This window comes from Phalangium opilio, unplaced genomic scaffold (assembly GCF_054372755.1).
Source record: "Phalangium opilio isolate 3A_F unplaced genomic scaffold, DU_Popi_V2 ptg000013l_1, whole genome shotgun sequence".
Taxonomy (NCBI): Eukaryota; Metazoa; Arthropoda; class Arachnida; order Opiliones; family Phalangiidae; genus Phalangium; species Phalangium opilio.
In genome coordinates, this window is record NW_028324148.1 from 2,590,584 (window position 1) to 2,606,766 (window position 16,183).

Sequence of the window (16,183 nt, forward strand, 5' to 3'; positions counted from 1 at the left end):
GGCAATGGAGAATTATCTAGGGTGGGTAATTCCTCTAAGGATATCTGCCAACATTGAAGTGTTGTAATCAACTTGCATATTAAGGTATTTACACTTAATTAGTTGAGCATGCTTTACTCTAAGGTATTCCTTTAAAGAAAAGGCTGGCATAGTTGTTGCAAGTATAAACTACCAACGAGTGTGTGATTTGCGCCTATACAAATATGAGGTGAGCTCTTTAAAGGTTTCTATAAGATAAACAAATCAAACTTCAACTAATTATTATTATGGTAATAAAGAATCGATTATAGGAAAATAAGTAACGGAGAGGAGCCAATTTCGAGACAGAGTGATGAGCTGCTACTTAAACAGTTTAGCAACATTATTTAAATAAAACTGAGTTTATTTTGACTTTATCACATAGGATTCTCGATGTAAATTAGTTTCTTATTTTCAATATCTATAAGACCATTTTATTAGACGGACACTAAATGCACATCAATGGTATTACTATCTGATTTAGGCAAATGTATACGTCTGTTGGAATGGTATTAGGATGAAGGAACTGGCATTCATGTGCATATGTTCTTGAGCATTGTTGTTTATGAATTATCATTATAAGATTGTATTAATATAGGACCAATGGAAATCATGTAGCGAACCTAAAATCCTATATATGGAAAAAAGGCTTTTATTGATCATCTTTGTTGCAGTATTAAAAGAAGATTTCCCATATTTGTAGTTTTCAATTACACATTTCAACAAGTCACGAAGCATTACTGAAACAAAATATTTAAAATGACCTTCAGTTTGCATATTCTATTCTAAAAACGTACGTGTTTCAATATAAACTTTATTTATTGATTTATTCGTTACTACCCCTTTATTGTTAAATCACAATTAAATGTAGTAAAATGTGCTATGTCCTCCGCATCATTTAACGAAGAGTCAATTAAAAAATGTGCCACTATAGGAACTAGTAAGCCTATTGGTGATTCTACGGTTATATTTTTATCTCAGTGATCCGTCTTTAATGTTTCGAGCACCCCTATGTATTTAAGGGAAGATGCCACACAAAAATGAATTAAGACAATAAAACTGTAACATTTTAATGGGTAGGAAATAGAGGGTCAACATATTCTTGTGTTTCATTATTATTTGTCCAACAGTTCCATAAAAGTTGGACATTTACATAAATTGCTGGAGAATATCCGAATTCGAGTATAAGATAGCTAACAATTTACGGCGTACTGACAAATGTCAAGTTCAAAACTGGGAATAAAGGTACATTTTAGGGAGTTCATGGACGTTTTACCGCTCTCCATTGTCGAAGCAGTCTTCTTTCATATATTGCCTTTCAAGATGCTCAACATCGTCTTGATCTCTTCCAACCAACAATCTTCCTCGTTGACATCATTTAACCTATCTGTGATCCCTGATGTTTTATCCAGTTATCTTTCCTCTGCTGTGTGGTGTTTTGACAGTGAATGAAGTTATTAAAGTACATTGTCCCTGTATTGCTATCTTTAATTTGCTAAAATAAACCTGTTAGTAACAGAAGAAAATGAAGAGAAATTCCTACTATAGAGGTCAAAAGTAGTTCCCATTCGGGTTCATGTCAAACACGTCATTACCACAAATCTATAATAAAAGAAAGCATATGAATATTTCTTTTTGTTAGACATGTGTGCAACATTATTTACCAGTTGAACATTAATGCAATAGTTGCTTAATAAAAGGTAGAAGTATTTCTTTCGCTGTTGGTGCTTTGATTATAAAATAGGTACAGTTCATGGTGCCAAGTGTCAGGGAAGATGGCTGTGACAGTCATGGAATATATATTATAAGTATAACGAATCAGGCTTTCATGACCCATAAGGATTAGGCAATCATATTTGTATCAAAACACAATTATCTTGGTCATGGCCAATGAATGGCGAAATACCTTCGCTATGGGATGGTGCCTCATTTCATGTTCCAATCATTTACTAGCGTGCCTCTGTTGCTTGAAACTTATCTTACAGAACCAAACAATAAGTCAATAACATAAACAATAAAATCTTTCTTTACTACTTACTACAGTCTACAGAGGAATTTCTTCGTCATAAGCCTCGGTGTAAACCTTTTCGACTTCGGGCAGAGTTCGACTTTATTTTCCCACAAAACAAAGGCATATTTTTTAAATTATAACAACGCAAACCCTTATATTTTGTAAACTAACAGTATTTAAAACAATAATTTAGTTGTCTTTCTTTCTAAAGTCAACAACACCAAGAACAATATAATCCATTACCTCCCATTACCGCCATTAGCAACGACGAAGTGTAGTCTGCTAAGTTCCGGTGAAAAAAGAAAGCAAAAAAAACCGGTCAATTAACCGATTCATGGTGCTGAACGGTTTGCCGAGTTCTAAAATTACTACTTTGAATTTGGTGTATATTTTGACACGTATCAATGTCGTCTGCTCGAAAATTTCAACCTATCACAAGTCTTAAGTGAGATTTGGAGCCGTACTTCCGTAATTAACTAAAATTAACATACTTAGACTTAATTGTCTCTGATTAGACTAGCCGATCGCACACTCTGAATACTTAATTGTTAAATTAAGAGTATTCCGAAAAGTAACTTCGCTCTAGTTTTTCAGTTAGAGGTGGTTAAATATCACCAAAAACCCCATGTTAATCTCCATAGGAAAATTGGTAAAAGGATGTGAATTTTGCTTTAACGTTACAAAACGGTATCAAGTCATATCTACAAGGGCCTACCGGCCCTGTAGAATTTATTTCACCTAAACTAAGCTCTTGGTGTTAGATTCATCTAGGTCATTATTTGAAAATTTTACCAGATAATGCTGCACCCTAATGCGCACCCTTTTCATTTCAATAACAAGTTTCATGTTAAAATATTTATTTTCAAGGCAATTTGATTAAAGGATTGTACCTGTCCTATATATTTTCTGTGATTTCTCGTTTTTGAAATAAACATTTTTGAGAGACGTGACTAAAACTGACGTTTGAAGTGAAGCGAATGACTGTTTATTCGCTTTACGCAAGGGATACGAAGGGTTTCAATTCCAAGCTAAGGGTAGAACAGCACACAGCATTTGTGTGAAACTCCGTCATTGGGGTCTATCGCCGCGTAAATACTAACCCTAACTATAATGCTATAGATTGGTGTCTAAGTGAAATAGACAGCAGACCAGTAGATAGTGCTATTGTTAGAAGCCAGAAAGGGTGTCTATGTGGAATGGCTTAAGACCAGCAGATGTTGGTGGTAGAATCCATTGTGACAGATTGCTGTGCATGAGAAACAGACGGGAAAACAATTTATTATGTAGTCAGTTAATTACAATCCAATGCGTACCGGCGGATGAAAGCAATAGTTACCGTAGCAAAAGTACAATTTCCCAAATTTCTGTGAATTGTGAATGCGTTTCAGAAATTGGGAAAACGTTTGGTCAATCTGCGACCACGATTATCTGGCGTGTAACAACAGACAGGCAGACACCGTCCGAAAGAACCTTTGCATATTATATATATATCACTCGGTGAGGTAAAATTGGGTACCCCCAAATACCCGACAAGCAATTTTTCATTACGCAAACCCGATTAGAAATCAAGAAATCACTACCCGCACATCCCTAGAAAGTAAATATTTGTAATTCTAAGATTAACTTTAGTGCTCAACTAATCACAGTCGTTCTGCTTCTGGCTAGTGGCTGAAGGGACCCCCAAACGCCTCATGCCAAAGGGCCCCCGAGGGTGTTAGTCCGGTACTGACTGCAGGTTTCTTTCTGCCGCATTATCTATCCATTATCCACGTTATTTTATCTTTATCCATAATCGAAAATTATCCACAGAACTAACATGTTTATCGATTATCCACCAATTTGTGGATAATGGATAGAAAATTCCGAGCACTCACTTCAAATCTTCTCTTTTAAAGATAATGGTAATTGCGCACTTGTGATTTGAATATGTTTTTCACTATAGTGTGATCGCAAGTACCTTTCTAATCGACACTAAATTGTGCAGAAATAATTAAAGATGGGGCATTTTTCGAGTTACGCTTTTCAAGACAAAATGACAACATTGATTCTAAAGCATCGTTTTCATGGTCGCTTGCAATCGTGTCGAAGTTGCTTGCTTAGGTTTTGCGCGTGTAATTTACGAGCGCGTGAAAAACGTTTCAAGCAAAGTCGTTTTCATGGTTGCGTTTAAAAACCGCGTGCTGTCGACGATCCCAACTTTCGCGGGATTTTAGACCTTTTAAAGATGGCGGACGGGGAGCTTCGACAGCTTCTTATTCGGAAGAAGATTTTATTATTAAAGTTATTAGTATTAAAAAATAAACAAAAGCATAAAAGGCAGTACAATACCAAACGTTGGTGGGTTCACCCAATTTGGTTGAAACGTAAAACTGAAGGAGATTTTGGTATGTATACATATTTGACTATATATATAGGTATATAAACTGTGGCTAATTAATATCGGTTTTAATTCAGCTTGCAATGCGTGCACATGATCATAGTTATTTTCATAATTATACAAGAATACATGCGTCCAGAAATATTTGACAAACTATTGATAAACGCCATTTTTAAATAACATAATCCTAAACTCCAAAATGTGATTCTATTGGTTATTCGCAAGTCACGTGACGCCGACGATCTGCTTGCACGCGTCGCTTGTGCTTGAAATATCTGTTTCGTTTAGATACGCAAGCGGTGCTATTTACAAAAGAGATTTACAAGTTCACGCTGCAAGCGTGTTTTTCAAGTGATCATGAAAATGGAATTGCTTGCTAGTTCCGCCCGTTTTTTTACGCGCAAGCTGCCATATACACGCTACAAGCGACCATACACCAAAAAGACTGCTTTTAATTACAAGCGAAAACTTTCCTTCGAAAAACAAAGATCGTTAAAAAATCGAAGATAAGATTTTACACGAGTGAAGTTTACTTGAACAGACATTCAATTTTCATCCAAAAAAGAGAAGATTTAATAATAATAAAGCATAAATTAATCAAATATACTTATTCCAACCACATTTCTATTCTTCATTAAAGCGGAAATCTGCTCACGATTCGCCCCTAGAGTTGTACTTATCCGCACAGCTTCAAAAAAATCCAAGAATGTGCTGCCACCTTTAATTTTTAAGGTTGGTTTATGATCAGACCTTTTTTTTCTACCAGTGCTGGACATAAGTTGCCATTTAACAGTTTAGACTTAGAGCAGACGACGGTTTGAAGGCGCGGGCTGTTTATTATTCTAACTTCATGCTGTCACTCTGACTTTTGACAGTGCGTTTGCCAGTCACGTTCTTTGTGCTCTGGTTTCTGTGTCAGTGTATCAGCTTTTCCCTCCCCTCTTGCTTTCTCCCCTTCCCCCTCCCTTTCTGTTCTGCTATGAACTCCCCTAAAAAACGGAAAAAAGAGTCAAGCGACCCTCCTAACTCACCCAATTACGATGACGAACAACCTACCACGAACTCTCACCCACGACAATCTGAGGACATGGATCTAAATGCCACTACTGAAGTAATTAAACCGCTTATTTTTCAACCAAAAGACACCCGAGAAGGAAAGATTACGCCGGAACAGACCAAACAGGGCCAAGGCCCAACGTTCCATGATACGGACTTTATAAAACTTTGCCACCATATCGAACATACTGTAGGAGAAGTTAAGGATTTGCGAGTACTACGTGGTGGAGCCTTACTGGTTGCACCATTAACCTCCCAACAACATGCCACATTAATGAAGTGGGATCATATGGACAAAATCAAATTTTCAATCACTACACCCGGCCACCCGCAGGAACCAGGAAATAAAGGGGTAATTTATCGAGTCCCCGAAAATCTAACGGAACCTTTAATAGCGGATGCTTTGGAACGGCAAGGCCTTCCCTGCAAAAAAATAACCCGACTAGGGGCCACTAGCTCCACCTATCTCCTCAACTTCGGATCCGCAGACCTTCCCACAGAAGTGCGAATGTATTATCAAATTTATAAGGTTGCTCCTTATGTTCGTCAACCAATGCAATGTAAACGATGCCGTCACTTTGGACATACTCAAAAACACTGTAAAAGTAATTTCCGCTGTGTTACATGTGGAGCTAATCACCCGGATGGCCAGGATTGTCAAGGACAGAAACACTGTGCTAACTGTGGAAATTCCGATCACATTGCGTCTTCTATCAAATGCCCTCAACGACTAAAAGAAGTTCAAATCATCAGACTCCAAGAGCAACAAAATCTCTCTCGCTATGCCGCTATACAGGCCTTTAATAAACTTAACCCCACTCCGACCTTCTCGGCTACAGACTTCCCACCCCTTCCCCCTGTCCACCTTCCCCCAACCAATCGTCTCCCCTTCCACCCCCCTACCCGCCCCCCCTCCGGCCCCATCCTTCCCTCCTGCCAGCCCGAAGATATCCTCAATGTGCTTTGCGACATCGTAGTTACCCTAGCCAAACCGACTCCGCCCTCCTTTGACGAAATAATTTCCCTTTTCACTGTCCTCCTCAACCGCACTCTGAAGACTACCATCAACCGGCAAGATATCCTTAAAAAACTTCCGGAAGACAAACAACACGCCCTCAGAAATTGTTTTGCCCAATAATACGCCATATCCCAATCTCACTATCATTCAATGGAACGCTCGTAGCATTCTGGCCAATCAAGGTGACCTTGTCGCCCTAATCCAAACATATACTCCACATATCATCCTTCTACAAGAAACCTGGCTACAACCCAAACATGCAACCCTCAACGCCTACACCGATTACTATACGATTTTTCGAAAAGATCGCCCCTCTGACCCAACTCTCCTCCCACCCCGTGGCGGTGGCGTAGCGATTTTTGCTGCGAAACACCTCTCACCAACCGAACTTACTGTGACACCCCCGCCCACAGTTGAAGGTATCACGATTTCTATATCTTGGAGAGGCCAACCTCTCCAATTGTCCTCCCTCTATGATCCATCGGGCTCCAGCTCTGACCAAGATCTCAATATGTTGTCTCGTCAAATACCGCATCCTATGATACTCGGCGCGGATTTAAACGGCCATCATCCAACTTGGGACACTGCCCTTTGTAATACGCAGGGAATGCATATCACAAGCTGGCTCAATATCAACCCTTCCATATGCTGTATCAATGATGGCACACATACCCGGCGTCCTCTTCAAGCGCGCAGTACGGCTCCTGACACCACGTTTGCCAGCTCATCCCTTGCTCCTAGACTAACCTGGGTCCCTCTACCAAAGGGAGGTAGCGACCATCTTCCCATCCTCATTACTCTCCCCACCCCCATAAGACATGGCCACCCCCCGATACCTTCCCACCCCACAATCTGCCGACCAATTAACTGGACTTCCTTTCGCACTGCCGCTGATGCCTATCTAGACCACGATCCGGACACACCACTAACATTCTCTGAACTACAGTCCCTCATTCTATCCTTTGCCCACCCCCCTACCCCGCCTCGTTGTAACGATCGGCTTCCCCATAAACCGCGGCTTCCTTACTGGTGGAACCTTAGACTCCGCCAGCTTCACGAAAAGGCCAATTGGCACCGTAATCGATACTCTAAGCAACACAACCAAACTGACTATAGACTGTACCATCATACCCGTGCCTTGTTTCGCCTTACTCTAAAACGGGAGAAAACCCGATGCTGGCGGGAATTTTGCGATACGCTACAACCATCTACCCCTAGTGGGGACATATGGCAAAAACTCAAATGGGCAACGAGACCTCGCGTCACCTATACACCACCGCCAAACAACACCGCCGACCTCCAAAGAGCAACAATCCTGGCACAGCATTACCATCAAATCTACTTCACATCTACTTTGGAGGCCGTACCACCTCCTCTATCGGATTCTCCCCTCGATCTAAATGACCCTTTCACCATAGGTGAACTTTATCATGTACTCCCGAAACTACAAAAAACGGCCCCGGGGGCCGACAAGATTTCAAACAAAATGCTTTGTCGCTTGCCGCACACCTTCCTCCCTAAAATTCTCCAAACCCTAAATCATCACTGGACCCACCATGACTTCCCCGCCCACTGGAATGATGCTACCATCATCCCTCTCTTAAAACCTGGCAAAGACCCCACATCACCGGAAAGCTATCGCCCCATAGCACTACTCCTGACCCTGAAAAAGTTATTTGATAGACTGGTCAACCGCCGGCTACTGTACTTCTTGGAAATGCACAATCTCTTACAGCCCTACCAAAGCGGATTCCGTAAGGGTCGCACCACTATGGAACACCCTATTCGCCTCGTCGATGATGTACACACGGCTCTCACCACACAGACCTGTGTAGTTGCAGTCTTCTTAGACCTTAAGGACGCTTTTGGTAGCGTCCACTCTGACCACCTCTTACGTCGTCTAACAGAACTTGGCCTGTCAGGCCACATAATGTCCTGGCTTACTGATTTTCTACTGCAACGTCGCTTACGTGTCAAGATTAATAACCAAGTCTCTCACTACGTCCCTATTAACACAGGCGTCCCCCAGGGGAGCCCCCTGAGCCCCACTCTATTCCTAATTGCCATAAATGACTTCGGTCAGGACTTTCCCACTCAGAGCGCCAGAGGCCTCCATGCTGATGACGTAGTTATATGGGCCACCGGAGCCACCCTCGCCATTGCCCGACAAATCCTACAAGACTGTCTCAACCTAGCTGCCGCTTTCATAGAACAATGGGACTTTCATTTACAATATAACAAATGCAAATACATGGTATTTACTCGTAAACACCGCAAGGATGACGATATTTCCCTCCATATAGATGGGAATCTTCTGGACGAAGTTCATACCTACAAATACTTAGGGCTCTGGTTGGACCCTAAGCTCACGTGGACTAATCACATCAATGAACTCGCTAACAAATGCTCGAAACGTCTTAACGTTCTTCGCGCCGTTATGGGCCTTAAATGGGGCGCTCGGCGGCTTATCGGTCTGCGAATTTACACCCACTTTATCCGTGCTGTTCTGGACTATGGAGCTTTCCTCTATGGTACCGCCTGCCACACCAATCTTCGCAAACTGGACAAAATTCAAAACTCTGCCTTACGAACGATCCTTGGTTTACCCCGTTCGACTTCTATTGCGGCCATGACGGTCGAAAGCCAACTTTACCCACTAGACTTTCGCAGGCTTTCGTTAGAGCTCAATCACTTGGCCAAACTCCTCTCGGTCCACGGTTTCCTCGCCGCCGCGCCGCCCCTCCTTCATCGGACCTTACCTCCCCTCTCCCGTCGTTCACTGTCTGTTAGACTTCAACATCACCTTACTACTACTCTTCGCGCCCTACACCTCGACTGCGGGGGTGTTACTATACTCCCGCCAGTACACCTCCCACGCCCACCGTGGGATAATCCGTCCGTCAATATCATCGACAACTATATTAACCACCCAAAGGCAGATCTCACCCCCGAAGAACTCCGCCAGGAATTCTACAGCCATCTAACAACGCTCTGTGATCCCGATAACCCCCTAATCATATATACTGACGCCTCAAAAATACCTACAGCTCCTGTTAATGCCATTGGACTCCATGTCCAGAATTTTGGCTGGACTTACGCAAAAACGATTAACGTCCATCATGATATCACTCGCTGTGAGCTAATTGCCATCTGGGAAGCCGTACGACTTGGCCAAACCTTCCCTCACTCTCAATTGATTATTTGTACCGACTCGCAATCGAGCTTACGTATGCTGAAAAGTACCTCCGAAGATCCTCTGGTCTCCATGACCTATAAAGAAATTACTGTGGCCTCTCCTCAACAAATCTCCCTCCTGTGGTGCCCTGGACATACGGGTATTCAGGGGAACGAGTTGGCCGACCAAGCAGCCCGCCGCGCTCTAACTATCGCACCCCAGCAGCTTGATCTCTGGATCCCCTACTCCCGACTTACTCTTACAAGGGTCTTCAAGCAATGCCTAGCGTCTCATTATCAAACCACGTGGCAAACATCGGCGGAAGGCCTACGGCAATCCCTCTACCGCCCGCAAGTTTTTCTACGTCCGGCACCACCCGCTGCCCTACACCGTGCAGAAGAGGTTACTCTCAGTCGCCTCCTCTGCCGCCGCCTGGTCACTGGGGTCCTCTTGCATCGATACGGCAAACTCCCCTCCGATCTATGTCCCCCCTGTCAACTCCCTGACACACCAGACCATATCTTCACCGCTTGTCCTTTATATGCTCCTCTCCATGCTCAACTCCGCACCCATATCCCACAACGTCCACTACAATTTCCTAACATCCTTCAACAAATAAACCTTCACAATCTAGAAGTAATCCGACTGGTCCTGACTATCTGGAAACAGTATTCCACTCATCATGGCCGATGGTAACTCCTCCTTCCCTGACCGGCCGTCATCTTCCCCCCCGCCCACGCCGGACACATCCGCCTCTACCATGTTTTTCACCCGTCTCTCTTCGGCCGCCCGTTCACCTCGCGGCACCAGACCTGGGTGCTACCCCCTCTACTGCGCCTCACCTGTCGCTCTGTTACCGGGCGATAAAGCCGCCGTCCCCACCAATATTGCACTCGCACTACCGCCTAATCATGTTGGCACTATCAGAGGACTCTACCATTTCCTGGAACGAGGCATCCATATCGGAGGTGGTATCATAGATGAGGATTATAGAGGCGATGTGAAGGTCATCCTATACAACCTCTCCTCCACCCCTCTGCTGCTCCAGCCTGGATCCAAAATTGCGAAACTGATTGTTACTCCTATATTTCGGGGTCCCACAGAAGAGACTACCCACCTCGACTCAACAGACCGGGCTGACCGGGGCTTTGGCTCCTCGGACCACGATACCGGGCTCTACAAATAACGACTTCTACGGATTATTGCGTCACCCATTCCTAACAAAAAAAAACAATGTATAATTTAAAAAAAAAAACAAAGGAAAATTATTAATAACTAACTTATGAACATAATAACGTTGTATAAAAAAAAAAAAAAAAAAAAAAAAAAAAAAAAAAAAATTTGTAAAAAAATGAACACTGTGTACTGGGCGGGCCCGCGGAATACTTCCCTATTGGCCTTTCTCTCCTAATAAAAAAAAAAAAAAAAAAAAAAAAAACTTCATGCTGTGAAAGGGTGGTTTGTTTTTGATTATTTAGATGGTCTAAACTGAAATGAAGGTGTAAGATTTACTTATTATATTTGAGAATGTTCGGTCACTCGGGAAAAAAATAAAATAGTTTTATATTGAACGCTTGTTTTATACTCTTTTTATTCCAAAATTTTGGTTTGCGGATGTGATCCTACATAGCCACGATATTGAAATGCATTCGTCCTATTTTAGTAAGTATTTAATTTAGTTCAGTGACTTACACTTGGTCTTACTGTGTGCTTATTATAATGATAAACCACAAATACAATACATTGATCCTTTATTGACGTTGAAAAGAAATAGATTCACCTTTGCGTTTGACTAATTTAGTTTCATAATTGTAATAGCAAATAAACATGTTTGAGCCCAATTCTGCCACACGTAATCATAGGGACAACTTACTGTTTTTAATATATAAACAAAGTGAACAAATAAACCAATTACTTTCAAAAATATACATACATTTATATCCAATACTCGAAAATACTCCTCCGCGACGGAAGTCGCAAATATAAATACCACGGACTACAACTACTACTTTGACCTGTTAATTTTCATTTTTAAAGTGAGAAATGGTCTCTTCCCAGAATATGTAATAAACTGGTTCCCAAAGGGAAATAATAATATAAGAACACGTGGAGACAAATATAACTTCTACCCTGAAAGTTGTAACTCGCGCGTTAGAGACAAGAATGTAAAATTCAAGGCATAAAATATTGGAATGAACTAGAAAATCACCACAAAATAATAACATCAATAATGCTTTTTAAAGATGCCATGAGCAATCACGTGGCACAGAAATTAAGGCAATGAGGCTGGGATTATCTGTAAACAGGCTCTATACTTTTAATCTAAGTTATTATCCATTACTTTTATTTATTAAATTAACTCTGGACATCATTGTAAATTAGGACTCCACCTTAATGATTGTTCCAATAAAAAGCCAATATTATTATTATTATTGTAAAACCTTGCAAGAAGTTCACCGCGGTATCTGATTCTAAAATAGAAACTCAAAATATGCAATGGAAATATATTTTGAAGTCGGTCAGCAATTCCTTTTCATATACTTTCCACTGGAAAAATCTTGCTCCGCGACAATGGCGCTAATTTCACCTAGTGCAGTTTAAGCTAGGTAGTGTCATTTCATCCGTACCAAGCGACTTGTGGATGTGGAACCCTTTAATTATAGTCATTATTATTGTGGGAGGAGTCACGTCCCACCACTGATGCCAAATGCATATTGTGCACCCTCACTGTAGCTGCACCAAAGAGGAGAGAAAGAATCAGTATCTAATGCAGGTGTCTATTAAGCCTAATATCACATCTGCTGAGCCGAGTAAGGCTGTAACAGACCAAATCGTACAATCCGTACATTAAAGCTAGTTAGCGGGCCAGAGAAAACATCTTACTACTATAGAGTCCATTAATTAATAAATAAATAATACGTTACGTCATTTAGTTCTTTTATTCCAACAGTTTTCCATCTAAGTGAGAGACACCCGTATACCGCCAACAAGCCCAAACCATGCCGCACCTAAATGAAAAGTGACTAAGCGCGTATATTCGGGATCAAAGGTCACAAACGGAAAACGACGCCTCGTGGCGGCGTCCGTTACTTGTTCCCCAAACACATTCAAATATGATAATTATACAGAAATATAAAATGTTACAATCGATAATCCTATTAGGCATAACAAATATATAATTATTAAACAAAATAGTAGTAGGTAAAAATTAGGAAGTAAAATTTTGTATTTAATTTAAATTTAAAAATTGGTTGATATATATGTTCTGACTAGCTGTTACCCGCGGCGTCGCTCGCGTGTAATAAGAACTTCCATCAAAATGATACAAAGAATGGTTAGATTTAACAGATAAATAATATTTTTGTAACACCGTAGGAGGAAAGGCACTCGGCGTTGCCCGCTAGCCCGTCGGGACATTTTTTATTACTATTCACGCGGTCATTATTCCATAAAGAAGGGTTTTTAAGTTTTTGGCCGCCATTTAAAAAGATGGCCACAAATCGAACCCGAAAGACCATTCAGCCCGTCTATAGGTTGCCAGTGTACTAAATATTTGTGAAATCGGTTGAAACGCTTTGTTGCATGGAGAAGAGTTTACATTTGTTGGCGCCATTTTTTAAGATGGCGGCGAATTGGAAAAATCTTTCTTAGTACGCGCCTACTACTTTTAAGTAACGTTCCTGCAAAGTTTCAGCTTTCTAGGGCAAGCGGTTTGGGCTGGGCGTTGATTATCAGTCTGTCAGTCAGTCAGGACTTTGATTTATATAGATATAGATGGACTAATAATAATAACTAGGCTTTGTCTATGAAGGGATTTCTACACTAAGCCTGTGGCTAGTTTACAGGTGGGTCCCTTTACATTGCATAGAGGGGTGGTGGCTAGCCCCTATGCCACAGCATACTAACTAATGGAAAGGAGAAACCGGGTTAGACCGCGGAGGAAAACTCCTTTACAGCGTCTCTTCTCGAGCCTGTATCGCTTGAGATACAAAACGACTCGGGTTCTTTCTTGGTTGCTTGTGGCACAGGAATTTAGGCTTCTCGTTCGACACTGGCGCATCATGTTTCCTTCGTTGACTCCGCTTCCAGGGCGTTCGGTACATTCCTCATCTAGATATGGTAACGGTACATTGGTATGTAGGTCCTTCCGCGCTGATGCCTCCGATGTGGGTAACTCCTCTGGCGCTTCCAATTGCGGGAAGGTATCCGGCCCCTTCATGGTGGTGATACTGAGGAACCTCTCCTCCGATGTCATTAAGTATGAGGGTTATAAAACAAGAAATATGAACTGATGTATTAAGGCCAAGTTTAGAGTCTAATAAGTAATAATACGTTACGTGCTTTGGTTCTCTTTTATTTCAACGGTTGAAGTCCTTTATCGTATGGGGATGTGTTGTCCATCTAAGTGACCAAGGAGACACCGGTATACCGCCAAGTCAGCCCAAACCGTGCCGCCCCTAACGTTTACCGACTAAGCGGGTATATGCGGGATGAAAGGTCACCAATGCCAAATGACGCCATCTCGCTGCATCCATTACAAGGTCCCTAGCTCAAGACCTGCAAGGACCATCAACAAACTGTTTCGTCAGTTTCAGGCCATCAATATCAAGCCAGAGCTGATACTAAATAGCAGTGATTCTGTCATGTAGGCACCATCTTACCTACCCGTTGGTGATGGGGACGACTATCGTTGGTCCAAAGAAGAGGGTGGTGATGGATTTGTCAGGTGTCTTATGTGTAGGATCCCAAGCCTTTGTTGGGTCTCTTATGTCTAGGATCCCAAGCCGTTGTTGGGTCTCTTATGTCTAGGATCCCAAGCCTTTGTTGGGTCTCTTATGTCTAGGATCCCAAGCCAAATAAGCGTCGATTCCTCAGCATTCCAACTGTCGAAACCTATTATTTCGTGGATTGCTGAAGTTTATTTTTGAAATTAGAAAAGTGATTTCATTTCCCTTCAAGGACTGACAGTGCACGATGACCACAAATTTCCCTTCCTAGGACTTACTAGTGATTAGGGTGGTGGGGGGTCGCTCTGCGGTCATTTCCCAAGAAATTTAGTTATTATTTAAAATCGAGATATCTGTTTCTCTCTTAATTCCTCCTTTGAAGGGGCTTCTACCATTCCTCTGGTTTTGGCAATCCTTAACGGGTGATCAGCATCCAGTGGTACTTTTTGTTACAATGACCCCTAGAAATCATAATAAATTTATAGCTGAAAAAGAACAGATTTTATTTTTACCTTGAAGTTTTCCCTCTGTTCAAAAATGATCCGCATTAATTCCGGAATATAAGAATATTTTTTCTTCTCATATATTGGCACAATATACCACGCCTTCGTTCGTTTACTGTAGGCACGTGTATCTCTGGAATCCACACATTTATGACCGTTATGCTTATTTCACAAACACATAGGCTATAATAAGTATATTAATGAAATTTTACTTTGGCTGTCCATCTTGTCTACAAGCCCGAGGCCTTCCACAGTGCTTGTTGTGGTCTATGGCGGCTAATTTAATCCTTATTTGGTAGCCCCAGTAGCTACATCACAGACAAAAATTACTATGTCAACATGGTAAACGATGGAAACAAAGTTAGACATACCCAAAAGCCATTCTTTTTGGGGCATACATTAGAATTAGACTGTGGTAACTTTCGAGAAAGCCTGTGTGCCTGTAACAAACAAGATTTGCGCGTGAATGGTGGTACAGTTCATCTCTAGGTACTCACGCATACCTAAAGTTTGTGAAGTATCCCATATTTTTCAAGAGGTACTTCCTCATAACTTCGCTTCTTAATTTTAAGAAAGTGGGAGAGTTGGCTTGTAACCAGGGGTGTTTTTCCAGCTGCTCTACAGTTAAAGGTTCATGGTCGCAATGATTGAACATGCCTATCTCCAAGTGCCACTCATGCTCGTTGATAACATGGTGGAGACAAGTCAACCACAAACTCTATAAATATTTGGATTTCAATTGACCACCTGTTCTTCAAGATTCATTCAAGGTAATCATAGCACAATACCTTCATAGTGAAGACCTGTCCTTGACAATTTTTGGAGCACCACCAGAAATGATTACGTAGTAGAGGAGCCCAGTGACATAAATCTCTATGTTCTTTAGATTTCAGTCCAATCTACATGAAACAAGTTCTGTTTCATTCACTTGATAAAGGGTGTGACAAGAGATTTAAAAATGGAATCATATTTACTTCGTTCAATCTCTTTAAAATTATTTTGCCACCATGCCACGTGTCCCACGAGTGTTTTACACCTGGCAAACAAGAATCCTCCTTCCCTACGAATTTTTTTTCATAAATATACCATGCATTCTAAAATCGCCAAATGTTAATGTCGTGCTTCAAACTAACTTAGCTCAGCTGAAATTGAAGAATGAGCATCTGTGACGACTTCCAGCACTTTGACATTGTGTTGGGCGCCAAGCTCCAGAACCTCTTTGGAAGCACCTTTGAAAGCCAGGAGCTCCATGTTCCGGCTTTTCCCTTCAGCGTGTCGAACGTCTTTGTTGGATATAG

The 16,183-nt window shown here is 41.6% G+C and overlaps 2 protein-coding genes and 3 long non-coding RNA genes across 8 annotated transcripts; 2 read left to right on the forward strand and 3 right to left on the reverse strand.

Moving 5' to 3' along the window:
- The first annotated feature begins 345 nt into the window (after positions 1 to 345).
- LOC149707772 (uncharacterized) lies at positions 346 to 955 on the forward strand. Its single transcript, XR_016379835.1, has 2 exons — positions 346 to 413; positions 503 to 955. It is a non-coding gene; the product is annotated as an uncharacterized LOC149707772 (long non-coding RNA).
- Positions 956 to 1,076: 121 nt separating this feature from the next.
- On the reverse strand, positions 1,077 to 2,100 carry LOC149707773 (uncharacterized). Of its 2 annotated transcripts, none has more exons than XR_016379824.1 (4): positions 2,057 to 2,100; positions 1,925 to 1,996; positions 1,683 to 1,745; positions 1,077 to 1,524 (listed from the first exon to the last, which is right to left on the reverse strand). It is a non-coding gene; the product is annotated as an uncharacterized LOC149707773 (long non-coding RNA). The 2 variants fall into 2 exon arrangements; XR_016379833.1 differs by having other exon boundaries at positions 1,683 to 1,797.
- An 8,315-nt stretch (positions 2,101 to 10,415) lies between these two features.
- On the forward strand, positions 10,416 to 10,841 carry LOC149707774 (deoxyuridine 5'-triphosphate nucleotidohydrolase, mitochondrial-like). The gene has a single exon (XM_089865033.1). The coding sequence runs from the start codon at positions 10,416 to 10,418 to the stop codon at positions 10,839 to 10,841; it is 426 nt and encodes a 141-aa protein (XP_089721159.1).
- A 1,607-nt stretch (positions 10,842 to 12,448) lies between these two features.
- LOC149707775 (uncharacterized) lies at positions 12,449 to 14,843 on the reverse strand. Of its 3 annotated transcripts, XR_016380569.1 has the most exons (4): positions 14,661 to 14,838; positions 14,321 to 14,566; positions 12,580 to 14,212; positions 12,449 to 12,471 (listed from the first exon to the last, which is right to left on the reverse strand). It is a non-coding gene; the product is annotated as an uncharacterized LOC149707775 (long non-coding RNA). The 3 variants fall into 3 exon arrangements; XR_016380567.1 differs by lacking the exon at positions 12,449 to 12,471 and having other exon boundaries at positions 12,576 to 14,212; positions 14,661 to 14,843; XR_016380568.1 differs by lacking the exon at positions 12,449 to 12,471 and having other exon boundaries at positions 12,576 to 14,212; positions 14,317 to 14,566; positions 14,661 to 14,843.
- Positions 14,844 to 15,246: 403 nt separating this feature from the next.
- LOC149707776 (uncharacterized) lies at positions 15,247 to 16,155 on the reverse strand. Its single transcript, XM_089865034.1, has 5 exons — positions 16,019 to 16,155; positions 15,860 to 15,945; positions 15,674 to 15,784; positions 15,389 to 15,603; positions 15,247 to 15,325 (listed from the first exon to the last, which is right to left on the reverse strand). The coding sequence occupies exons 1-5, from the start codon at positions 16,134 to 16,136 to the stop codon at positions 15,247 to 15,249; spliced, it is 609 nt and encodes a 202-aa protein (XP_089721160.1). The 5' UTR covers positions 16,137 to 16,155.
- Between the last annotated feature and the right edge of the window lie 28 nt (positions 16,156 to 16,183).